This window comes from Phymastichus coffea, unplaced genomic scaffold (assembly GCF_024137745.1).
Source record: "Phymastichus coffea isolate CEN01 unplaced genomic scaffold, Cenicafe_Pcof_1.1 PCOF00105, whole genome shotgun sequence".
NCBI classification, from domain to species: Eukaryota; Metazoa; Arthropoda; class Insecta; order Hymenoptera; family Eulophidae; genus Phymastichus; species Phymastichus coffea.
The window spans coordinates 143,338-169,912 of record NW_026706916.1 but is presented as its reverse complement, the minus strand read 5'-3'; the positions used below and the strand labels follow the sequence as shown (position 1 = coordinate 169,912).

The 26,575-nt window shown below is 42.0% G+C and overlaps 2 protein-coding genes across 2 annotated transcripts in view; both read right to left on the bottom strand.

Annotated features, from left to right (window-relative positions):
- Positions 1-24,308, bottom strand: part of LOC131670267 (uncharacterized) — a 52,177-nt gene extending 27,869 nt beyond the window's left edge. The window contains exon 1 of the mRNA XM_058945727.1: positions 24,279-24,308. The gene's annotated coding sequence lies outside the window, so the exon portion shown is untranslated. The remainder of the gene's footprint in view (positions 1-24,278) is intronic.
- The window catches only part of LOC131670266 (spore coat protein SP96-like), a 45,355-nt gene extending 19,868 nt beyond the window's left edge, over positions 1-25,487 (bottom strand). The window contains exon 1 of the mRNA XM_058945726.1: positions 24,445-25,487. Within this exon, the coding sequence (XP_058801709.1) occupies positions 24,445-24,795 (351 nt within the window). The 5' untranslated portion in view covers positions 24,796-25,487. The remainder of the gene's footprint in view (positions 1-24,444) is intronic.
- Between the last annotated feature and the right edge of the window lie 1,088 nt (positions 25,488-26,575).

The window sequence follows — 26,575 nt, the reverse complement described above, 5'->3', positions numbered from 1 at the left end:
CTCTTCGATAAGACTGTCCACTGCTGCTACAGCCTCAGGTATATCATGCTACCATCGAATAATTCGGTGAGAAAAATACGATAAAAGGGTTACTTGCGAGAGTTAATTGAGTTGGCTCGATTTTTTCAGGACGGGAATAATGTAATTAAAAGCGTGCGAGATTCGACGAAAATTGGACTGTCGAAATGCAGGCCAAAGATGCCTTTGCCGGCGTGCGAAAAGACACGCAGATGTTTTATGATACGCGTGTCGGCTTTTTTTTTGTGAGAATAAAAAACGGATCGTGCCGGGTTATGAACTTGAATTAATGGAACCTTATTTTTTGAGAGAGAGAGAGTATGGCATCAAAGAAATTAATTTGATTGAGAGCCTTGCAGGCTACTTTGTTGTTACATTGGTGTGGAATGAGAGAATCGTTTGAATAAACAAATTTCGAAATCGACCGAAAATTTTCTTTTTTGTAAAGATTAGCAAAACGAATATTGATGACGGTAGCAGAGGGTATAAAACTTGACAAAAATGGTTGAAGGTTTTGGAAGCTGAGAAATATTTCAAGATTAAGTTTTGAAAAATAAAATTATTTCGGCTTGTAACAGATGCTTATAAAGTTAGTTTTTGTTTCGCAAATTACAACTACTATTCGTCATGATATTTTTACGACTGTAAGCTTGGAAAAAATGATCGAAAATTTGAGAAGCGATGCAATATTTTTCAATTTTCGTACAAGTATGTTCGAAGATAAAATTTTGGCGTTGAGCTTCTTTTCTTTTGTGCGAAGTGTGAATAACCTTTCATTTAAGAGGCGCTTTTAAAATAGTAAATTCTGAGAACACTCGATTGTGCTACGTATAAGAAAATATATAACCGTAACTTGAGATAATTAATCGTCCACTCACTCAACACCTTCCCATAATCTTATGTCACAAAAAGCAAGTATTGATTGATCATTCATTCACTTATCCAACAACTGTACATGTCAGTCACAAGCTCGTGATTATCGAAATGAAGTAGACCGACGACAAATGAATTGCCACTACTTAGCAAATTTCCAAGCGTGGATTCATATAAAAACAATCCCGCGAAAGAGAGAAATAAACTCAGATCAACGACGACACATTCGAAATCCAAAATAGGAACGTGGAATCCGATCAAAACTCTCTCGCGCCGGTAAAAAAGAAGCCTCGATTATGCCCCCTCGAATCAATCTCGCGCGGTTCGCGCGCGTATTATACAAGCAATGTAAATGCTGTGCGCGATTAGCGCGGAAAAATTCGAATGTTTGCACACAGACGGGCACGTCAAGATGATGTGCCGCTTGTACGCGCGAGGATTAAACGTCATGACGACGCGTTATTTCACTTGGCATTTTCGTGCGTATGTCACTAGGACGAAATATATTAATAGCACAGAGTCGAGTACGTTGACACGCACGAAAAAAATTCACGACGCAAAATCGACATTTGCGCATATTGGTTTTTTTTTTCATCTGACGACACGCGCGCAGCGATCTTTTAAACGGGTGCGCTTCTCTGTATTTTTTACGGTTTTTTTTTTGCTTATTGAAGATGGGTACGACACCCACGCGTCGAATTACTTTCGACAACGATCTTAATTACATGCGTCCCAGTGTGTGAAAGCGCGTATAGCATGTGTGTCGTTTAGTTTCTCATTTTTTTTCTGATTTCTGAAGGATGAACAATTACATATTGTGGTCACTGATCTGTCAACGTTACGATGATTCTTTTTAGACTGGAGCATATTTGTTTTAGTTAAATGGTACAGTATACTTCATTCATGTTCGATTGGAAATTGAATTGTTTTTTTATAATATAATGAAATTAATTAATGCAATTTGGTTATTTGACGACCAGAGAAACGTTTTATCGAGTTGTTATAAAAATGGTATCGACATATAGTTGTAGATATTCATCCTAGCTAAATGATATATAGTAGTACGTAAAACACAAAAACGTGCTGAAAGAAAGAATGGGCGCTAACGAAATACACATCACCAAAAATAAAATTACGACAGATGTTGAAAAAATATTTTATTCAAAAAGACAAATGCCATAAAGCAAAACTACATGCAAGCGTTAGCCCTGGGAAAAAATGGGGGCTGTGCACTTGCAAAGCCGAAAAATAAACGCAGATCCGTAAAAAAATGAGCGAGCAACTCGTTAAGCAACTGGTATAAGCAAAGTTGAAAAAAGAAAAAAAAAGCCGCGAGAATCGGAAATGAAATCTGGCACGGTGCATATAACACAGCAGAGAAGAAGGGAAAAAAATAAGCGCGCTGAACTTTTATTACACGTCAAGAGTATCGGAGTCGAGCAGGACGTTTACCGCTTGGCTGTGTGTCACGGCTGCACACAGGTGCAGCCTCGTTATAATATATCTTCTGTCGGTGGGAGAGAGCTAAGCCGTGAAATCCGAGTGAGAGTCAGTTATCAAAAGAAGCGCGCCGAGCGAATCCATCAAGATTAAGGGAAGGCGCAAAGTGCGTTTTACGAAAAAGAGGAGGGGGGGGGGGGGGCTGTCGCGGTTCGTCAAGACCGCGAGTGAAGATGCGAAACGTGGTCTTTGTTCCTCGACTTAGAGCTTATGGGACCCCATACGTTTATCAAAACAGTCAAATCTTTTAGTTGTCGACTGGAGCTGAACGTCGGTTTTAAGAGCGCACTCCCGTTACAGAAATAGGTTAGGCAGTGCCCGCGGAGTGCACTGCGCCACTGCCGTCGACATTGTAATCATTTAAAAGCCAATTGGCGTTTTTACTCCCGTTTATCGGTCCGCAGCCAGGAGCAATTGGGGTAAAACGCAACTCCGCGTCGCGAGAAATAAGGTCGGCGACGTGAAATGTTCGTCGCTGAAACGACGTTGAACGCAGACAGCGAGTGAGAGAGACGCACCGCGCACGAGGAACGATCTGACGAAGCCAGTGGTCGGCGTGAACTGCCGCGCGAAAAAACACGACAGTAGCGAGGACCGGTATTCAAAGTTGAAAGATTGTAAAACAACCTAATCGACCGGCCAGACCGGCGAAGTTTTGCGCAACCGCGCGAATAATTTGCACGCGAGCGCGGGGATTACGGTTTAACGCGACGAAGAAAAGCGCTCTATGCTCTCGATGGTCGGCAAGAGCAAAGAGCGTTATTTATTACGTCGGATTTCCTTCTTTCTCGGCTGCGCGCGTCCGTACAAGTGGAACGGTTTTCAGACTCAGACCTTGGTCCGAGCACTTTCGCTCGAGCAGTTTCGCCGCTCGGCACGCCTTATTTTTTTCGACGCCAAACGCAACGAGACGCGCGAGTTCCAATCGAAGGACTCGCTCTCGTCGCGAGCGAGCCACGAATCCCACGGAGGCTCGGACGCGGCCGCCTGCCGCGAGAGCAGCCGTATCGTACGCAGACGATAGGCGGCAGAGGCCAACGTGGAATTCGCGACGTCGCCTGCAAGCCGACCAGACAAAATATCAGCGGCCGCCGATAAATGACACTCGAAGCGCACATTGTTCGTCGCGAGCGGCGCAGCGGCGATTGAGTGACCGTGCGCTCGCGCGCGAAACACGAGATTGTTAATGGTAGTTAACGGAGTTTTCGGTAGGCCAAGCGATGGCGATTCTTTCGTGACAATTACCTGCGAACCGTGCGTGCAGTTATGCGCGGGCCAGCCGGTGCATTATACTACTCATATATTTTCCACTTGCAAACGTGACGAATAAATGTAATCGACACCGGCTGAGGTTGGAAGTAAGCTAATGAGTCAGTTAGACTGTGCCTATCAAAGAATTGACACGATTACTCGACGGAATTACGTATTGCTCAAGATAATAATTGTGGCTTATAATTAAGGGAATACTTTAAAAGTCAATATATCGAAGTTACAAGTTCAGATGCAAGCGAAAAATCATGCGTGTACACTATGTAAAGGTTCCCAATAAACCGACGCTAACTGTCCTTGTCACTGTTCACTCTCGGCTCAAACTCTCACTCTGACACTTTTCTCCGAGTTCCGTCACAAAGCTGCTAACTAGATGCTGACAAAAAGAATAGGTACTCTTTCTTCTCTAAACTGAAAACCATACCCTGACTACGCGACTACTCATAAGCACTTGTTATTCTCACTCTGTGTATTCCCCATAATATTTTCTACGTCAATGTCATTTGGGAACTTTTTTTTTTGGAAGTTGAATTACAACTGTGAGAAAAAGGAAGCGGTAATGATGTGAAGACGTAAATTGCAGTTAACTAAAGTATGAATAAAATAAGCTATCAAGGAATCGGATCAGATAATTATAGAAATGGAGAACTTAATGATAGAAATAATTATAATTATAAAATATATAGATAATTATAGAAATCCCCGAAATAATAATAATAATCCCCGAAAATGTGACTGCAATAAATTTGTTATTTTGTTAATTACTTTATGAGTCCATTATGTGACTTGGCACAATTCTTATAATAATCGATAAATTTTTCCGCGAGCTTTGATGGAGTTTGATCATTAGAGCATGTTGTATGTACACGAAAGAATCAAAATGCGTTTCTATAAAAAAAAAAATTGCACACTTTCAAACGGTCACACTTAGAAATATTTGTGATAGCTAATTATTCTATTTTTTTACTTTTTCTTGATTAAAAAGCTGCTTCTAATGTGTAAATTCTAAATTCTCGAGAATGTCATTGTAAAGAAATGTAGAAACAAACGAAAATCAAATGAAAAAAATCGCAATTATAATTTGTCTGTTTAAAACGAATACTGACACTTGGCATTCAAAAAAGAACTATCAAATCGAAAGATAAATATTTGCAATATCAGGCTATGACTTGGAATCGAATCGTCGATCGGAAAGCACACGTCGACAGTCGAATCGAGTGATTAAACAAACACGCGTCGACCACACGTCGTTTTTTGTATAATGAAATGACAGCATTGACGCACGGTTCAACGTACGTAAAATGATGCAAGACGACGCGATGATTGGAATCCCATTTGGAATCTTCAAATGTTCCCACAAGAAGTAGCGGCAGCACTTCATACGGAACAAGCACATATGTACTAATTGCACTAATGCGTCGTCGCTGTGTGTTTGCTCCTCTGGCGCGGGCTCCCATGACAAAAAACCACTCGACCTTCTACTGCTGAACCAACTATGTTATTTGCAGGCTGTCTCTATAACCGCGCGGACATTTTTGTATCCCTCGCTTACGGATATCTTTTTGTTTGATTTTGCGGGTGCATTGCTCATTTGTCTTTCTCTATTATAAATTGCATACTCATCCCCTTTATCCAAATTTTAAACTCTGTAGAACAATTGCTGTGCTTGTTATGTTTTCAATGAGTTTTCACAGCTTTTTCAATTCGAATTCCAAATTTTTTAATCATCATGAAAATCACTGCTTCCAAATTGCCAGGAGAATTTTTTTTACCAAATTATAAAAACAGTCGAGCACATTTTGCACGATTAGACGAATCCATTTACTGTATTGCCTACTTTCGTTCAGTGCATTCACTAAGTCAAATTTGCAGACACTAATTGGCACGAGTGGAGCAGTAACTGTACTGAGAGCTGCCAGTTACTTTCTGCAAAAAGCATATCTATTACCAGCAACGCTGTAGCTAAGTAACAAGATTTAATTGCCATCTCGATATAACGTTCTTTTTAACAACAGCGACAATTGTTGAAAGCATCCACACTGTTATTTTCTAATTTTTTTATGTTACTTTCAAGAATGAACCTTCTAATTTGTTAGATAAACTTAAAATTTGAGGATCCACGCATACGAATATACGGGAGTCATGTCGGTTGCCTATTTGAATGAGTGAATTTTTTAACACAGAAGCCATCGACGGCTCGGTCCAAAAAATGATACTTCACACCTAAATGCACAAACAAAAGGCCGTAAATTAACTTGAAAGTGTCCAAGCAGACCCAGCCGTGTATTTTTTCTTTATCGAGAAAGTTAAGACTAACGCGCGAGCAATAATTATTTTTCAAGATGCATCGGTTGCCGAGATAATGATGTGAAATCGATACGTGAAAACGAAGTCGAAAAGAAAAAAAAAAGACAAGCTGCAGCGAAACAAAAACGCATAAACAACAAAGAACTGATCGATTACTTATATACGTGAACTCGTATATTGACTAAGACTACTGGTGCCGAGCCTCCTTTTCTTCTTTTTCACTCCTTTAGCTTTTGTTCGGGTAAGGTCTCTTTGTGTACTGTGACATCATGATTCATCTTTTTTTATTCGCTAATCAGGTTCTACTTTTAGCATGCGAATGATCGTATTATTGTATTGGTGCACTAGTTGATACTAGAAGACTAATTTTAGATACTTTACGAAAGTTCGAGTACGAGAATAATGAAAGCTGCAATTTATTTCTGTCTCCTCGGCAATAAAAGAGAAGCCGCCTGCGTAAGACGACGACTCGCTCAAACAGCCTCATAAAGACGTGGACCTTGACATTTGTGTGTCGAGCAGCGTAGGTGGGGAGAAACTGATTTGATGGAGCAAAAAATAAATCAGACGCAATTGCATCTTGATAAAGAGGTAAATCGTTGTTGCTGCTGTTGCCTTGAACTTGACGATTATCAAAAACAAAATATACAGGCACCTCGTAAAGTACAAATCGATCGATACGCGAATATTGCACGTCTATCCGTTGTGTGCATTATCGTGTCTCTCGATATGTGAGCGACGACACTTCCTCGTATAAGCACGAGAAAGAGAGAGAGAGAGAGTGATTACGCGGTAATGCAGCAAGCATATACAACGTATTATCCAGAGAATTCGATTTATATATGTAAGGTTCGATGGATTTTCGCTGGCGGCGCCAACGGCAAAGAGAGACGCGATACAACCGGTTTAATAAATTGAGACGACGATACACACCCGCCTCCGTTAGAACCGTGCGCTCGGCAAACGCAAATATATGGCGATATATCCTGCGCGCAACGCCACCGCAAAACGAGTCGCGGAAGCTGTCTGCAGAACCCGCCGATTTCTTTCTTCTCTTTACTATCTCTTTCTGTCTGCCTCCTTTTCTTCCTCTTTTTTTCTATCAGGACCTTGTCTCGCGAGCTATTTTACGGGAAGTCAAAGTGCTTCTTACGCTTGAGCAATTTGTGTGATGCTTTGCAGAAAATTTACAATTACTCAGAAATCGAAAATTCCGCTGGCCAATCGCAGAGGGAGCAGCCAGAACGGCCTGTTATTTTTCGATGGCAATTTATATGAAGATCCATAACAATTTCGATGAAATATGGATAGATTCGATACATTGAATATGAAAGCTCTCCGCAAGCTCGCTCTCTCTCTCTCTCTCTCTCTCTCTCTCTCTCTCTCTCTCCAAACGAAATTCACTCTTTTACGTCTAGAGGACTTTTATCAACGGATTCATAAACATCCATGTGCCGACGACGACTACTATGGGAGACTCGATAAGACAGATCCTATTACCATAGGGTGAACTGGGGGAGGGGGGCTGTTGGTCTCCATAAATGAGTCACTTTCGTTTTCTTTATTGCTAATTGTCGAGCGTAGGAGAAGGCATCGCGCCAATTTACTCAAACGAGACAATCGCGTCTATAGGGACGTGAATTGTGCTCGTGGAAAAGTTATGCGCGATATTTTTCCTTTTTTTCTTTGCGCTCCGACGAGAGTCTTTCACAGTTCAAACAATTTTGGGGATTGGATTTTTTTCTGTTCAAGTCAGGCCATGTTGCGTAAGTTATATTTATTGTTATTACTCGAAGGAGGTGAACTTTTTTTTGCCGACGATGATATGGAAGAAAGTTTTTTCGCTGATTCCATTTTCGCAAAGAGACGTAGTACAAGTGATAAAAGAGAAAAAAAAACCAATTCGATTGATTAATTTAAATCAGAAATGTAAACAAGACAAGACATTTTTAATACAATTACTTTTGTATATATTTATGCTAATATTGACAATATATTTATAAACACACGCACGCACGCATATATACATTTAACATATAAATCATCCGCGTGATACCTATTACAATATTGAGTACCACAATTCACAATTCCAAAGTGCAAATCGATCGTTACATTTATGCAGTAGGTGATATTATAGCATGCGGAGATGAGAATTCTAAGTTATAATTGTGAATACAAGGAAAGTAGAAACAGCTACCGTAATGTTGTAATAAATAAAGAATTATTTGACTTGACACTGCTATCACTTATACATTATTTGTATATTATATTGCATAAAAATAATATAAGTACAAATAATATATTCCAGTTCATAAAGAAATTCTGTCGTTTTCTTGCGCGACAAGACTAAATAAAAAGATTTTATTCTGCACAAGAATACATTTTTACCATTGTCAGATTTTATTTGACCTAAAATACAAACCACAATGTCAAAATAATCTAATTCACAAATCACCTGAGACCACTGCAATATATAACATTTATAAATTGTCCCGTTTATTTAGTCTCGAGCGTAAATTTATGCCCGTCTCACATTACCTCTTTGATCTCCCCCATCCAATATGAACGTTGACCAAAACACAGAATTTTATAACAATTTCTTTATTCTTTTCTTTTCTATTCTTTTTTAATCATGATAAATTCACTCGGTAGAGAAAAACTTTATTTAAGGCTCGTACCGATAGCGGGAAGAAAGTGCAGTCGACACGTGGTCGTAAAGAGTGACGTTTTGGCACGGACCACTGTTTCGGCCTTCGCTAATTTTCTTTGGAATTAACGAGGATGCGCCGGCATTGAGAAACTGCTGTTGTTGTTTACCCACCGGAAACTCTTATTGAATTACGACGCTGAATCTCGCACGAGCGAGAGTTTATTGGAAAAATCCATTTACTCCGTCGAACGAGCATTTTCATTCTTTCTTTCTGCTGATTTTAAAAAATTCAGCGAATCGCACACTAAAGAGATTTCACTTTTATTTAGAACTTCACTTTTGCAACCCCTTACTTTTGTTCGAGTACCGTCACTTGACTGATTATACTTTTACCCGTTTTCAGTGAGTTTCTGAAATTGAGCGACTGATTGCTTATTTTGAAGAATCAGTTCATCGATTTAACTAACTTTTCGGTGTAAACGTGGACGAAAGAACGATTTTCTTTGTAAACTCTTTTTCTGAGCAACAATAATTTCCATAACTAATTTGCAGAAAATCTTACGCTGGATGTTTTTTTGCAAAAGTGACTATTCGAATAGCTGAAAAAAATGTTTTCGACATCAAACTACAATAATACTTGGCATTTGAAAAAGTCTAATGGCGTATATGTCCAGCAAGGCGCATTTTTCAATTTAATTGCAGAACCATTAGACAAGTTTATTAGCAATTTCTATCCCATACATCATAAATGATTGAGTTTCATGTTTGCTTCTCCAAGTGAAATAAAGCTCTCTCGATGAAAAAACCTCTTTATTTACGCGCCCATTATAAAAGGTTTTAAAAACCACTTAAGTCACATCGTAAAACCCTACGTATATTATGAATTGCCAAACGATCGCAAACAATCGCTCGACGACCTGTACTTTCACAACGTTTTAATAACTCATCTGAATATCAAAATACACCTGAGGACCATTCAAATGAAAATACCGCTACAATTGCTGAGTGTCGCGCGAGAAAAGAAGGCGGGGAAGGAAGCGAACGAGCTTTTATTGAGCGTCGTAAAATAAGTTACGACGCTTCGCGCGTAATTTCAAGTCGACGTTATTCCGAAAATCCGTGTCCGTTTAGCGCAACGCTTTAGGCGAGTTTTATGGGCGTTCAGCTGAAGTACGACTGTGTTTATCTACATATCTTGTAAGAATCTTCGCTTGATCGGTACCGAGCCAGTTAACCTACAACGACTGAATTTTTTTTGCTTTCGATTCGTAGCAGCCATTAGCCGACGTGGTGTTTGCATTTGCGAATACCCCGCGTCGAAGTCGTGATTCACATTCGCGCAACACGAGCGACGGAGGGAGTTTCCTATTTTTTTCCACCTCAAGTGCATGCACACGACGTCTGTATGTCTCAATGACGTTCGCATTATTAGTGCACCAGACGTATCATAAATTCGCGACGAGGCTTTTAATATGCTGCATTGAGGCGTCAATTGAGCGTATATAACAAATCGTTGCGCTGCTTAATATTTCGCCGCTACTTTTTTACCGACCACCGACGGCAACGACGACGCGAATGAAGTTTAATTGCGCTGCGCGATTTAATTTCGTGACGAGGATTAATTATTGTGTAATTGAAAAACTGATCGCCGCCTGTTAATAGTCAAATCGATACTTGCAGTTTATTGACTACTACTATATACGATAAATCTATAAGTTTATTTTTACAGATTCATAAAAATACTTATTCACAGAATTGTTGAGAAAACAAAATAGTCTTTTATTTAGCGGGACTGTCAATATAAAGCTTAAGGATTTATATATTTCGAAAGTATTTCGTACGGGAATCGTATATTTCGCGATTTCCTTAGTAAATTGTCCACTACACATACCGAAAAGTTTATAATACACTTTCTCACTGCTTGACAAAAGGAGTAAATATAACAATAGCTTTTTTATAGAAATGGATAGATATTTTGCACGCAGTTTTTCGTTGGAAACACCTTGATTCAAGTAGTATAATTTTTAATGCAATTATAATTTTATGTTAAAGCTGATCAGTTAAGAATGATTGTTCTTTCTTCGTCAAACCTATAAGTACATACGATCGTAATATATATGTATATACATACGATACGAGCAAAGAGAAAAATAATTATTGTATTATAGACAATATACATGATTTTCTCTAAAAGTGAAATCATTCATATAACGTCAATTGAGTTCATACGTTCGAACGTTCATATTACTATCTATGAATCACGATCAAGCGCCGACTGTTCAATATATTCATTATTTCATAAATTCCATTTTTATCAAATGTATTCAATTTTTCAAATGTCGATGGATGAGAAAAGACAAAAAAACTTGTTAATAATGCATAAAGTTCGTAACATCTTCCACCAGATTTAGTTTTTCCTTTTTAAACTCGTTTTTCATTTCAGGAAAAAATATGACCTATAGAATTTAATTGCACGTACAACATCATAAAAAGCCGCAGTACACGTTAGAGACCTTAAAATCAAATGACAATGTTGAACTTTCTGTGTAGTACTCTAACACTTTTCGTATTTTAGGTGTCTTGTCCGAGTCGTATAAAATTATTTTTACAGTCGTGCGATTCTCTCGTGTGTAAAGACGCAGCGATAAATTGTATAACAAAAGATGTACGAGAGTATCATGAAAATTCCAGCGACACCTCGTAAAAAAAGGAGTTTCGAGCAATAAAACTACACTGGAAAAACATTTAGGCTACACATAGTCATCTTTCTAAATATTGAGTTTTGAGTTAAGGGACAATCAAATTATAATCGATTACTGAGAAATCAGATATGTAGATTGCGTTTTTTTTTTTTTTGATGTTTCATTGCTGTACATTCGGAATTCCTTAGATGTCGATTCAATAAGCCGCACAGTGTGACTAACATTTAGTTTTCGACTGATAATTCAATGTTTAATTATTCCATAAAAACGTGTATTGCATCGTACATAAAAGTCTCATTTTATAGGCTGTTTTTGCGAGAAAAGAAAAAGAATCAGACATAAACCACAATTATTCCATCATGTTGCACCTAACTAAATAATAATGACTACGTAATCAATTAGAAAAACACGCGCTCAATTGTCTGTTAGCGTCAGCAATCATCCTGTTCCCGTAGTTGTTTATGATTTATAGATTCATAAAAGTTTGCTACGGCTATTAACAACCAATATTTTATTGACTAATTAAAACTCGGATGTCTATGATAACAACTTTAACAGAACATATATGACCGCTGTCCGATTGCCAATGACGTACAGATATAATAGTCAAACTAATTGAATCCTGATTTTGATACGAGATAACCCTTGCTTGGAAAAAATTGAGCAGAAAAATGTTCCTATGTTAGGAGATTAGTATGTCATACAGAAACCGCTGTAATCGGATGTTTTTGGAATATCCGGATTTTCCTTGAGAATCGCTTATGGATGACATGAAGTTATTTTAGATCTTGCAAAAATAAAAAGTAGACTGAGTGAAGAGTGAAACGCGATTATGAATCTTTACCTTCGATCAATTTCAACGCAGCAGAAAGTAAAAAGAATCGCCAGTAAGAGAAAATTTGGATCAGAAGGTTAAACAGATCGTTTTTACAACTTTCATCTTTCCATTATGTGCTGAGAAAGGCCATCCATTACGTAACAAAAGGCCAACCAATCGTAAAAGTTGCATTCCAGTTCCGGAAACGGTCATCTCGTAAAAAGGAAATGTTTTATTTGTGCTTTCTCCCTAAAGCAGGAGAACCTTTTGCCCTCTGTGCACATCTAATTAGGTAACAACAGTATAGTGACCAGGTGTGTAAGCGCACGCATGCGTGAGCCTTCATTGTGTCATTGTCATGTTCACGCCCTCCTCCCTTAACGTGAAATAACCTTTCTCCTGGAAAATCCGTGCTTTTCGTCCGCCTCGCACACGCGACACACCTTTCTCCCTCGTGCCGATCTGCTTTTTTGTTTATTTTTCTTGGAAAAGGATTAAAAGGCATAGATATATTTTTCGAGATTTCGCATTTTATCGATAGACTTTTATTTTTTTTTTTTTTTGAATGCCGTTTTTATTGCTTTTTTGCTTTCTTGTATACACTTCTTCTCTTGAAATATACGTGCTGCTGCTTTCTTCGGGGATGTGTGTTTTCTGAATGAGGATTATTTGCCAGTAGCCTCTTTTTTTTGTATGTTTTACGATCGATAGTTCTATTTCTGTTTGCTTAAGAAATAAAAATTTTTCATACTCTTACTGGAAACTATTTTCTATTCTAGATTAACAGTTATATGATACAATAAATTTGCGAAAAGCTGTCAAAATGTCATTGGACTGATATTAGTTGTATATATCAATAGTAGATGGTGACAAAACTTGTTATATTCTTTTTATTTTATATTTGGTACAATACTAAAATTGTACTGCATTCTAGTTCAGTTTTAATGTTAGTATCTAGCTAACACATCTGCAATATCTGACGACAATCGATAGAACTAAAAAGGAGTACATAATTAATTATTCAGAAAAAGTATCTATTAATAATATCGTTACTAAAGAGTAACTATAGACAAAGTACGCATTGTGTGATTTTTTTTTCATTTTACACAATGCGTGTTTACCTACTTGTATACTCCCGTGTTACGTATACTCGTTTTGCGCACGTCCCCGTAAAGGGATGATGCTGCACCATCATCCAACGACACAGAACCACATTGACTGTCTAAAAATAAAGTGTCTCGTGTACCCGCGAAGCACTTCAATCTCTAAGCTGTCCGTGCGGCTCTGTACCAAGTTCTTGCTAGAAGAGTGCACAGTCACCACTTGACACACAGTGTGGGGGAAATAGGACATTACCTATAACTAGTGCGGGAAAGTAGATATTTGTCTCGTGAAGTTTACGGCCGAGCGAATCAAGGCTAGAAAGGCACACGAAACGAGAATCTCTTTCCCGAGCATATTAGCTACGGCATTTTTCAAAACAACATGCGGAAAGCCTAAATTTCGACGAGCGTGTGGCAAAGCCATACTTTTCGCACGGCGTGTTGTAAATAGTATATTATGATACGCGTGACTGAAGTAACCCACTATTGCACGGCCGCTCGTCTAAGTAGTTCACACTTGCACCGCGTTTAATGCACTCACTGGCATTCATGTCCTAACCTCTCGGTGCAAAGCTGACCCATCTTAAGTTACGAATATGCGAATATAAGATAATCACTATTGTGACTGATAATAACGCAATGAAAGCACTAAAGTACGAAAAGAAGATTTATGACATCATTTTATCTTGCACTTTTTGAAAATATTTTTTTTTTATACTTTAATTTTTTTAAATAAACACGAGCGTCATGTCACAACAATGCGTCAAGTAAGTCTGATATAAACCTCTCATAAGTCGTGCACTTTTGAAAATAACAATTGCTCGACTTATCCAACGACTGGAAATAGAGGAAAGCGATAAAAGTACTGTAAAATGGAATAACAGCTATTATAATTCTTCGCGATTCGAAAAAGTGTTTGCCTCTACGTCAGCAAGAGCTGCCTCTTGATAATGATATACCTCTGATCAGACGATCAGCCCAGAGGCAAGTTCCCCGTTACCGAAGACATTTTTTTTCGTATCGCTAAAATTTTTTCCTCGGTTCACATCGATCAATCCTTTAAAACTTTATTAGTATGTCGATGAAATTGTACGGTAGCGCGATACGTAAGTGCATTCACGACACCGGTGTCAGTGTCCTCTCATAATTAATTAGCAAGAGAAAATCGATGCAATTTTACTCGGGTTCAGATGTTGAAATTAGAATTTTTGTGATGACAATTTATTAGTCGATTGGCAATCGATTGTACTTGTAATCAACAGTGTGGAACTTATTATATAAAACGTCACAGTACATTTTGCAAAATCGTAAGATTTAAACAGAATCATGGAAGAATTCCAATTTTGAAATCATCTTATTTCTAATTACGTTTTCCTTGCATTTTGAATTGGATTCTGAAAAAGAGCCCTCATTCGAATAAATAAATTACCGTGCGTGCACATTATCTTAAAATCACTCAATTCTGAACGAGAAAGTGTGAGAGACAGAGAGAGAGAGAGACAGAGAGAGAGAGAGAGAGAGAGAGAGAGAGAGAGAGAGAGAGAAAGAGAGAAAGATAGAGGATCCAAGGGCTAAACTTTTATGCGAAGCTGTACCAGCAACCTAATATCCTTCAGCGAACGCAAGGAACCCGAAAACGAGCCGATAATACGAGGGCTCGACTCTGGCGTGATCGCATGTATACGTATGCGGGGTATATATGTGTGTGCGAGAGGGGCATTCGTTTTTTCGCAGCGTAGGTGGTCTCGAATGCGCGAAATGCTTTGAAAAAAATGCTACGCACGCGTGCATATATGCAAATCAATCGGTAGAAGGAGAGAGAGAGAGAGAAGAAAGAGAGCCGAAAAAATCTGGCCGAAAAGGCCATAATCACGCCGCTGAATACGAGCGCGCAGCTGATTTTTATTAGATGCGATATCTTTTTTGTATGTGTGAGAAAAAGACGTTTCGTTGGCTTGTGTATGCGGAGACAGTCACTTTCGTTCGTATAAACGGTTAACGATGATATTTATGTTAATTGTTCGAGGGGAAAGTGCTGATTAAAAAACCGTCCGAGTATTTTACCGATTGCTACAGAATATCTACCAATGAATGCTTAAAAAATGCTTAATAATTGATGTTATTACGAAGTCCATTGTATCACACAATAGGAAATAGCAGTTCTTTAATAATTAATCAATCGGACAAATTATCATTACTTAACTCGTCATTACTGAAAAACGACAAAAGTCACCTAGCGACGAATCTATCGCTACAAAAAAATGACCATTTTCAAAACGAAATTTTACTACGAATTTATACGAAAGACGTAAATCCGCAGTTGAGTGCAACATTTTTATAAGCCCCGGAAAATCAGTTACTAGGAAGACTGCCAAAAAGTCGTTGAAGCGTGGAGGCGTCGACGACGAAAGGGTAAAGAAAATACACACGTAACTGCGACGTGTCAAGGAGTTCATTACGGCCCGCATGGTACCAGCAGCGCAACTTGCAGCTAAACGACCGTTTCGGTAATTATGCTCAGCCTCAGAGGCTGTCGAACACTTTGCATTTCTCCACCTTTCGTGTCTTTGAAAATCAACACGTGCGTTGATGCATATTGAAATTTTTCATTAAAATATTAAAAATCACGTCAGTAAAGCGATAATGTAATGGAACGCCCCTTTCAAAAAGCAGCGAATATTAGATCCATCTTCTCGTCCACCCACGCTCGCTCGAAAATAAAAAGAGAAAAGAGAAACCGTGGAGAAGCTGCGAAACTGACGCGCGAAGAACAAGAGAGAAAACTATTTTTTAATCGTCTCGTGTCGTAAGTATCTGGATCGTCGTCCGAGTCTACAAAGGAGAGCCGACCTCCAACTCGTTCGCAATGTATATGCACACACGTGTACCTCCTACACCTATTCTTATTCCGGTGTTTTGATAAGGTTACGCGCGCGCGCCAATATATTTCAGTCGTGCGACGCGACGACCGACGTGCGTTTTTTTTTTTGTTAATTTTGCCATTGTCTCACCACACCAGAGTTTCTTTTTAGTTACTTTTAATTGCTCGGCGTCTTGTTTTATTTCTGTCTAGTGACGGCGGCAAGAGCGAACGGATAACTGAATAATTGCCGCGTCTAGTGAATCGAGTGTGTATCGAAGTGTTATTTATAACATCGATTCGTTCCAAGCAATATCGGCCTTCGGAAATCATATTCTATTTTTGACTCGATTTGTCCGATCGAAAGCCATTTATTATTTTCCTTCGGATTCCGAGGTCTGCGGACGTTTGCATAAAGATTTATTACGTCCAATCCATTGGATTTCGAAGAACCGCGCGCGACGTCGAGCGAACTGGATCCGCTCTGATGAGAGTAGATGTCGAGCGACGGCGTTGAGTTAGCCCAATCGGCTTTGTTGAAAAGTAATAATAAGCGCAGGCCAAACAAAATGGGAAATACGAACGTGCGCGCGGGCCAGTCCGGGCGATCAGCACTCACTTTTATTGGTTACCCGTCAAGCTCGAGCGGCCGTCGCACATTCGCGCTGCAAGCTCTTCGCAGGGCGCGTAACGTCCAATCTTTCCCGCGCGCAGGTATCGTCTACTCTGCCCCTGCGTGATCCAGACGAGCAGCAGGGACATGTTTATATAGTTTGTGCATCGTCCCGAGAAAACTGCTGGTCTTGCACGCTGCAAATCAACGAAGTGCGCGAGTCTCACTGCCCGTTGCATGGGAATCGCTTTGATCGTTGCTTCATTATTCTCGGACGGATAGCGAATGCGCGGCTACGTTGAATTTATTCAGATGGGGTTACGTTGCCAAGTCGCGCGCTTCTAATTCGCGCCCGCTGCGCCGAGACGCGCGAGTCTACTGGGTGATCGGCGAAAATTTCGAAGTCGATTGCCAGAGTCGGCGTTGCCGAGGCTTTTCGCCGACCACGCGTGCCACGCGATCGGCCCCGTGTCGACAGCCCCGGGCGCCAACGTGCCGTGGTGCGCTAACGTCGCGATGAGTACCTCGTGCCGGACAGCTGAGCGAACGATTTGTGCCAAATTCTTGACAGTCGAGCCACGATGCGTCAGCCATTTAGTTATTTTAGTGGCAATAAACGTCCTTTTCAGCTAAGAATTACGACCAAGAATATTTATTCATCTTCATCCCCTCATTGATATCACATTAAACTTACAGAACGTAAAGGTTACACTGAAGTCAAAACCAGCTTCGAGCAGTACAGATTGAGTCGCAAGCGCTTTTCACTTACGATCATTGTCAAATTTTCTTGATGAAAAAAGTGAGTAAATGCCACCTAGGCTTGAACTTCAACAAGTCATTCGAAGGAAAAAATTAATTATGAAAAGCTAACTGATGAAAGTAAAACTTATCGCGCGAAACAATAACAAATGCTCAATGTAATCGCGAATCTGTACACGAATGTATTCAAAATCAAGAGCACAAAACACTAATTTTCCTATCGGATTTATATATATAAGTAATTCACTATGGCTTCAAGAGCGCTGACGTCATGAAAAGTTGTAAGCACGCTAAGAAAAGCTTTCAAGTGACGTTTGTACACTACGCGTTCACAAAGTCGCGCTTGTGGACTTTCATTACTTTGGGTCTCATATTTAATTTATACATTCGATCAGTCCCGACTATGAGTGACGAATGAGATAAGCTGGGCTCTGTTTCTCCGGAAACTGTTTAATCCACGCGTATACGGAATTTCATAAAAATTCGATCGCGAGTGTCGAGAGGACGCGTCACTTTTCATTCGATCGCACGGCTGTATATAATTGTTTGCGTTAGGCTGTCTCCTTCGACGGGCGAGGAGACTCGGCGGGCGGGCGTGCACGCGTAGACTGTGAATGAAGCTAAGCACGCGCGCTCCGCCGCGCACCAAGTGAATTCGTCATAATAGCCGCGGAGACTCGGCGATCCGCGCGGTATTTCCACGCGCGCTCGCGCTTGTTTATCGCCCGACGCGCGCGCGCGCGCGCCATGAAGATATACCGCAGCTCACTCTCTGTCCAATTGCGCTTTCGCTCGTTTCTCTTCAAGATGCAATTTTTCTCTTTACTTCGATGCTACCCTTTGAATTTGTAGTGGTTGCGTTATCGCCTTATCGTCGAGCAAGTTAATCGATGCTCAAAAATCGATACGAGAGATTGAAAGCTCTCGCGATGTGGTCGGTGACGGATTTGGTGCGCTTCGAATCATTTTTCACGAAAAAAAGAACCCAAACAAACAAAATTTATTTGACGATTCGCGTCCGTGAATAAAATTTTCTTAAACGCTGGGTATTCCAACATTTCGCGTGCAAATTAGCCACATCGATGTAAACATTGAATTCGAGTAATATTAAAACGCTTTCATAGTAAGATAAATATTGCATAACACTAAATCGGTTTTTTGTAGATAACAAATTACGACGACTTACATTATCACGATTAATGAACGTGAAAAACATAAAATCCAAAGGAAATATGTAGATACACGAGAGTCAGCTTATCAGTTTTACGTTACGAGTGTATTAAAAGTTATGAAATACGAACTTGACTTGTATTTGAAATGTGCTTTATGAAAACAATAAAATCTACCTCATTTAAGCGTACTTTCAGTCATAATTCAAGCCATATAATTGACATTGAAAGTACTCCAATCTCCAACCTACTTTCCTTTTCATCGCAGTTGCTATAACCACTCCAATTAGTAGTCGCAGATACGGAAAAATCCAATTACCCGCAAATACGTAGCAATAGGGAAAAAAATGAAAGAAAGTTAGGAATTGAAGTTGAGCGACATTGTCGAAATAAAACTGCGGGCCCACGGTCGAAATGTGGAGGATGGGTGCGCAAGAGACGAGAATCGCCGGACAGCTGGCAATTGTCCTACCGCGGTGTCGGGGGGCGATCGCGCCGGGCGAGCTTTCGCGCAACGATCGCGGACAGCGCGAAGCCAGCCGGCGATGCAGTTGCACTCGAATCCGCTTTATCGAGCGCGCTGCCAATATCAATCATAATTATTTCAATTTCCACGTTGATTTTAATCCGCGGTCTTGCCCTCGGCCGAGCGCGATTACTGTCAGGCAGCTCGTTTACCTGCCCCGTAATTCAGGCTATTAATGCTCCTCGTCTAAAATTAAACGCCGTCGCGGCGGCGAATCGGACTATGGCTCTGCGGAGGAAAGCGGAGCCAAGGCGAAACGCAAAAACGAGAGAGCCGGTATTACAACGACGCGCGATTTAAACTGACGCCACGGGGCTCGCAGGCGACGCTGTAGGTCCGCAGTCTCCCTCTCTCGGCCGCGCGCCGATTTTCCGGCGAGTGCCGTTGGACGCCAGGCTTTTGTTCGGGCGCACCGATGCGCGCCGCTCGCGATACGCCGATACGATAGTGACGGTCGTGCGCGCGCTCGCCTCGAAAGTGTCGCGTCATAAGAATGAGAATGAGAAACGAGAGGAAAAAGCGAGGCGCGCGTACGAAAGCGATCGCCCCGAGCGCGTCAGCACAAACGGCTCTCGATCTACATCGTCCCTGCGTCTTTCTCATCGGCCCGTCGTCGCGCAACTCCACGGCGGATATCAGCAAAAAACCGTCGAACGCGAGAGTTGCATTTCCGCGACTCGCGTCGATGCTTATTCCGACGAATTTTTGTCGCAGGCCGGGGGTTCGTTGTTTCGCCGAAATCCGACTTGCCGGGAACGGGCAGGCGCGAGTGATTTCAAACGGAAGAAGCGAGCCGCGTGGTGAATGAACTTTGCGACCGAATGAGCTCGTAGTGCGCGGCGCGAAATGGCGAGAAGGCAGGGATCAGCGTGTATTGGAAAAAGGACCGTGGCGCGCCGTGGAGCGGAGCGCCAGATGTACGAGTTAGTTTAGACGACAAACGGCTGTTAATATGGCGAGAGGAGAGACGCGTCGCCGGCGCGCAGAATTCCACGAGGCCCGAGATCGTAGTTTCCGATTGGCCGGTCGGACAGGTTCGCTCTCCCCCGTGCCGTCTACGTAATAAATCGCTGCTGCGCGGCCACAGCGAAAAGCGCGCTTCCTATAATGCACATCTCCTCGCCCCGAGGCTGTGTGCACAAAAGCCTTTGGTAATTGGCTAATCGATCCGCCCCTCCTCGTCCCCCTCCTCGTTCATTTTCGCTGTGTGCGAAGTAGGTGAAACGATCAGAAAACTTCCGAAAGCGCAGTCTCGAGCCGGAGAACCAAACCCGTTTTGGAGCAAAAAGAATCGAATAGTCCCACAATGCTGCTGCTGCTGCTGCTGCTGCTGCTGCTGCTGCTGCTGCTGCTGCTCCTGCTGCTGCTGCTGCTTCTATTTCTACTTCTACTTCTTTTCCTTCTTACATGTTAATTAGCACAGTATTTTCTGCAGCTCGTTATTCCAGCTTGAAATATATGTGCCGCGCGTTTCATATGTCCCCCTCCCCCTTCTGCAATCTCTTCGTCTTCTCCTTTCCGCCAGAGCTAACTGTACGTGTGGGCTCTAATCGATTCGTTATTCCGTGGCTTTTTTTCCGAACATCGAACCTCTCAATGAGATTTACGCGCGAACCATTACTTTCGCCGTCGCAGGGTTGTACCGGATTAAATTATTGCCAGCTGATTGATAGTTCAATCGCTTCGCCTAGCGGCGCGAGCGAAGAAGAGGATTGCTCGATAGTAAGACTCAATCAAGTTGAAAAATTGGAGTGCTCGCGGACACGCGTATACGACGAAATCAAGACGTTCGATCAGCGAAAGAAAACGCCGGCGATGAATGTTCATTTCGCGTGAGCCCAGATCATAGACGGCGGGCGAGCGCCTTGTGAAAACGATCGATCTCGTTCGGCGCTAACGAGAAAATAAAAATAGATCGTAATAGCGAGCCACCACTCGTCGAAGCTTATCACGCATTAGCCTCCCTCTCGTCTATCGAGTTTCTCGCTCGCCTGCCCCGCTCGCCGATGTGTCATCGGATCTTTCTTATCCAGCGCGCCGTGATGGCGCGCTAAAATTTCCCGCGAGACTTCCTCGTACACGTCACGACAATTGACTCGGCTCTCGCGTGCCGCTGTGGCGCGAAAAGTGGAATGACCAGGCGCACTCGCATACCGCTCCGCGTGTGTCTACGCTCGTTCAGGAATTTTCACTGAAACTACGAGGAAAAGGCATGCCATTCCCTCTTTCGCGTTCGATCGATCCGATTGCTGTTTTGGGCGTCACGCGTGAAAAGTAGAAAGAGAGAGAGCGCGATGCAATTAATTTATACGATTGTCAGTGGCGATTATTTCGTCGGCGTTCGTTTTCTCGTGCACTTCGTCATGGAAACGCTTCCTTTTTTTCTTTTCTTTTTTTTTTTTTTTTAAGCTTGAAATTAATATTCGGGAGAAATTCCAACGCATCCACCTTGAATAATGCGGAACATGTTGTAAATGTCAAAATATAGCGTCAGTGTATACCGACAGTGCCGATTACGATCTACACACGCACAGTCTTCGAGTTAATCGTCTGAAAAATCAACGCCGAGCAAATTGAAGACGAGCGTTTGTCCGTTATGCGCGCGAAAAAAAATCGTTAGAACGGGCCCAAATATAGAGCTTCAAAATTTCGATGACGTCCAAATGGCGTCAGTCGCAATGATCGATGACCATTCCGAAGCGAAAAAGATCAAAACTCGCAATCACAATCGTTCCCAAAGAAAAAATAGAGCCTATCCAACTAAACTCAAAAGTTACATTCCGGCGCGCCAAAAGTCGAAAAAACATGGTCGAGCCCCCATAGACACAGCGTGTGACGTAGGCGATTGTCTTGTAGTCTCGCGCTGGGAAGAGGAGGACTTGATTTATGTCGGTGACGTTGTGGTGACGTACGGAAAGAAAAAAAATGTGTCGAGCGCTCACGGATTTAGACTAGAGAACACGACAGTAATATGAAAGGACATCAAGGGCGCCCCTTCGTCATTGCCGTAGGAGGAGCCAACTTATGTGCTATATGGCCAGTCGCTGGTTTTTGCAACAAAGCAGAGCCGCCCTTTTTTTAGAAGATTATCCGAAGCGGAGAGGCTGTCGTTCCTTTAGAAAATCAGCGCGATTCACGTTTTAGTTTCGCTGCGGCTTTTTTATTCGCTAGGGGTGCGATAAATGATATGACGCTTTAGTTTTTACTCTTTTTCTTGGGCGATCTCATTTTTTACGGGTCGTTTCATTCAATGCACTAATTACATGGCTGCTGTAATTTTTTTATTTTACAAATCAACGTCTCATTGTTCTTTTTCTTATTTGTAGGTGCAACGCGAATAAATTTTAGTCGAACATGTGTATACTTGAGATAACGATTACTTTCTGAACGTTAAGAACGTGTTTGAAGAATAAATCCTCTGGGTAGTTAATCAAATCCATTGTTTGATTATGAACAATTGCCAGTAGATTCTGGTGTGTACTTTCGTTGAACTCTCAATACTGGAACATATCCAATTAACAAAGCCAGTAGTCATCGCCATCAAGCTATTACCCAATCAAATGTCAAATATTAATACACATTTTACCCAGTGGACTTGCAACAGTAAGCCACGTGCAAATTCACCCGTGCGTGACTCTATTTCCGTAAAACACTCAAAACGCATCCCGCATTCGAGCGCTAATAGGCAAAAAGAGAAGTTTTTAAACAGCTGCTTTACGTCTCCCTCTCCTTTACGTGCACCCGCACTTTATTTCCGTAATGTTATGCATCAGCTATTTTCGTTTTCGAAGTTAACAAAAAATAATAAATTATATAATGTAAGTTGTTTAGACTGCCATGCAACAGCGGGTCACTTTATTCTTAGCGTTGTGCTTTTAAATAAATTTTGTCAGGCTGCTGAGAGAGAGAGAGAGAGAGAGAGAGAAGCAACATCTTAATCGCCGACGTCTTTTAACAGAGACCTCACAAGAGAGAGAAAGAGAAAGAGAGAGAGAGAGAGAGAGAGAGTACGAAGAGAGAAGAGGAGAGAGGCGAGAAATTTTGGGCGCCTTCATAATTACATGGGCGTGCGCGTGAGATGCACACCTTTAACGGCGGCGGCGTGCCGAGATGGCAATTAGTAGCACGCGAACACACACTTTTTTCTTTTTCTTTTTCTTTTTCTGGCTTGGCACCGCGCCTTGTTGCTGTTTTGCGCAGAAAATTCATTATTTTAATTATTTCCAGATTGCAGTTCACTTTAGCAGTAAATGATTGTCAACGAGGAATTTGAAATGACTGTTTGTGGCTGTCCGAGGGTCTACGCGATTGTTGCATTCGTCGGAATGAAAAGTGAAAGAGACGAACGGTTCCGAGCTAAGCATCTCCAGTTGCAACGACACAAAAATACTTTTCGATCGAGTAACCTCATTAATCACGCCAATAATCAAAGGTTAGCGTACTAAAACCACAGCAAAGTACCAATCGGGTGAATAAACTTCCAAGAATCTGTCAAAGCGTCGATAACGATATATCGAAATACTTGGTTTTATTGAAGATAGTCGACGCGCGAATTAGTGAGTCAATATATCTATTTATATATTCGATAACAGGCGGCGCTTCTAATTAAGCTTCGCGAGAAAATAGCACATAGACAAAAGTTTAATTTTGAAACGAGGTAGCGTGATTTGCGAAATGGATGTGTCGGCTTCTTTTAAATGCCTCAATAAACATCACTCGCTCGTCCGTTTGTCACGTCAAAAAGAGAGCTCTGCACCGCCGCTGATAGATAGCACGAGGTCCGCGGTAAGTGGTTTTATTTCTGTTTGAATTAAAAATCCTCGTAAATTCTGCCACGCACACGCACTGCGAGCAAACGTTAGGAGAGGAAAAAAGAAAATTTAATCTAAAAACGTGTAACACCTGCTTAATCTCTATCAACTGACGGCATGCTTTGTTTATTCCTTCGAGCTTCGAGTAGAGAGAACAGAGAAAAGCTTTTCTTCCTTCCCGTCCCCAGAACACATAAACTTTCACCATAATTAACGTCGCCTCTCGCGCGCACCGCCGACACCCTTGGGAATGAGAAGAGAATGACAAAGAAGAAAAAGAAGTCTTAAAAATAGCACTCACCGTACGTAAACCGTCCCAGCAAGCCGTATACTCTCGAATAAATTTTTCTCATATAACACTACGAATTTTTTTCGGGCGATATTTCTTTAAAAAAAAAAGAGAAAAACTGTCGTTGCCTTGTTTTGAGCACACTGTCACACTATCGTCACGCGCGCTCGCGGCTCACCGGCCAGAATGATACAATTCTCTCGGGCGCTAGTGCTTCTACTCTCAATAGAGCCGCTGCTGCTCCGCCAGTGGTGGTGGTGGCGGTGGCGGTGGTGGCGGTGGTGGTGGCGGCGGTGGTGGTGGCGGTGGTGGCGGTGGTGGTGGTGGTGGTGGCGGCGGCGTCGGCGGCGGTGGTGGTGGTGGCGGTGGTGGCGGCGGCGCGGACTTGCGCCCTCGCTCGCAGTAGGTCCTTTACCGTTGTGGGTCGTTCTCGCGTCGTCGCCGACTTGGATAACGATGTGGAGAATGCCGCTGCTGCTGCTGCTTCGCGCTGCCGAGCGCCACTACTCACGCGAGGGCCTCCGAGCATCGCGCGCTCGATGCCCGAGGTGATGGATTTGGCCGCGATCGTGTCGATTTTTTACCGTTCATCAAACGAATCGTTGCGACTTGACGATGCGCCTGCTGTCTTGCGATTAGTCCTTTGTGCACGGCAGTCCTTTGTGCGCGAATCACAAGTCGCAATGATCTTTAAGCTTCAACTTGCTCGCGGTGTGACAAGTGATTTCAGGATACATTTCCGATAATTTCGAGGAGTTTTCTGCACGATGTACTGACATTGAATGTTTTATCGCACGAGCAGTTAAGACGCACGTATATATTTATTGATGTAAAACACTATTCGCCGATTCCGAGATAAAGCGTGGCAAAAAAAGAAAATGACAGCGCTGATAACAGTAGACGAAAGTGATTCTTTATCTATGATCGCCACTTTTCCCCAAATCCAATTTGGCGAAAAACACGAAATCACACACACACCCTGAGCTTCACTACTACGCAGGATAAATTGTTTTTTTTTTCCTTGGTATAACGAAGAAAAAAAACTGATGATCGTCGTCGAATGGGGATGAAAAAACAAACACATTCCCAGCCACTCAGGCCGAATGGTCTTGGCTCTGTCTGGTCGTTTTCACTTTCTCCGGTACACGTGGTCGTCGATTTGCTGTGCGCCGGGCGTAATGCCCACGTCCGTGTGGATCGGCGCTGCGTTAAACTGCTCAGTGACGGCGATGAACCGTGCGCGTACGAATCTCGAGTCGCACTGGCGCGCCGTCGGAGCAGTGGAATTCGGCCTCCTCCTCTCTCTCTCTCTCTCTCTCTCTCTCTCTCTCTCTCTCTCTCTCTCTCTCACTCACTCTCTCCTTCCTCGTGAGCGTATGTATGCGTGTGTGTCGGCGGACGCCCGAGAGCGCAAAGCTAAGCGAGCGCAGCAGCGCGCCGCGCGCGCTATGCTACTTGATTTTGCGCCAACCGGCGTTTTTCGCCTAAGCGCTGCTGCCGCTGTCGCTTTTCTTTTTTTTTTTCTTTTTTCGCACGCTCCGAAGTATCTACATCTCCGATCCACGAAAGACCGTCTAGACGCCCAGAGGGAGTGGACGACGACTTTGGCTTATAAGACTTTTCTGTTCTTTTTCTTTTTGTGCGCGAAGAAAGCACGATGGGGTTTAACGTTAATGTAGATCTCGCGCGCGCTATGCGATGTTCTTTTTTACGTGACTCGGATAACTGCGAGGCGCTCTTTTTTTGTGCTTGAGTTTTCCTCGATTTAGGTGAGAAGCTATGTCGATGTTCCCGACCAGAATTTAAGTTAGTTAAATTTAATTTGCGGTTAAATTGCGATGGATCGACGATTTTATCAACTGCAAATCAACAATTTAGAATTAACAATGACGATTTTTATACATTTAATGTCAACGTAAAATCTTTTTATTCACAATTGCATAAGTGCTTAGAAAACGATGGTTCGTAAGCGATCGTCGTTTGACGTTTAACAATCGAACAACGAACCAATCTCCAAAATTCTGCGCACAATGCTTGTTCTATTTCTTCCGTCGGCGAATTTCATCCGAACTAACGTGAATATTCGAAATACCCATATTGTTCACCAAAATTTCCTCGAAAATTCCGTACAATATGTCTTGGAAAACTCATGAACAGCGTGAATTATGAATTCACTTGTGGAGTAGCTTCGCGGCCGTTGGATCACACGCACCGTATTACACACGCGCCAGCAGCATATTTTCCCGATAAAGTATAATAGAGGTGAGCGCGACATGTACAAGATTACACCTGCTCCGCGTACGACGCGA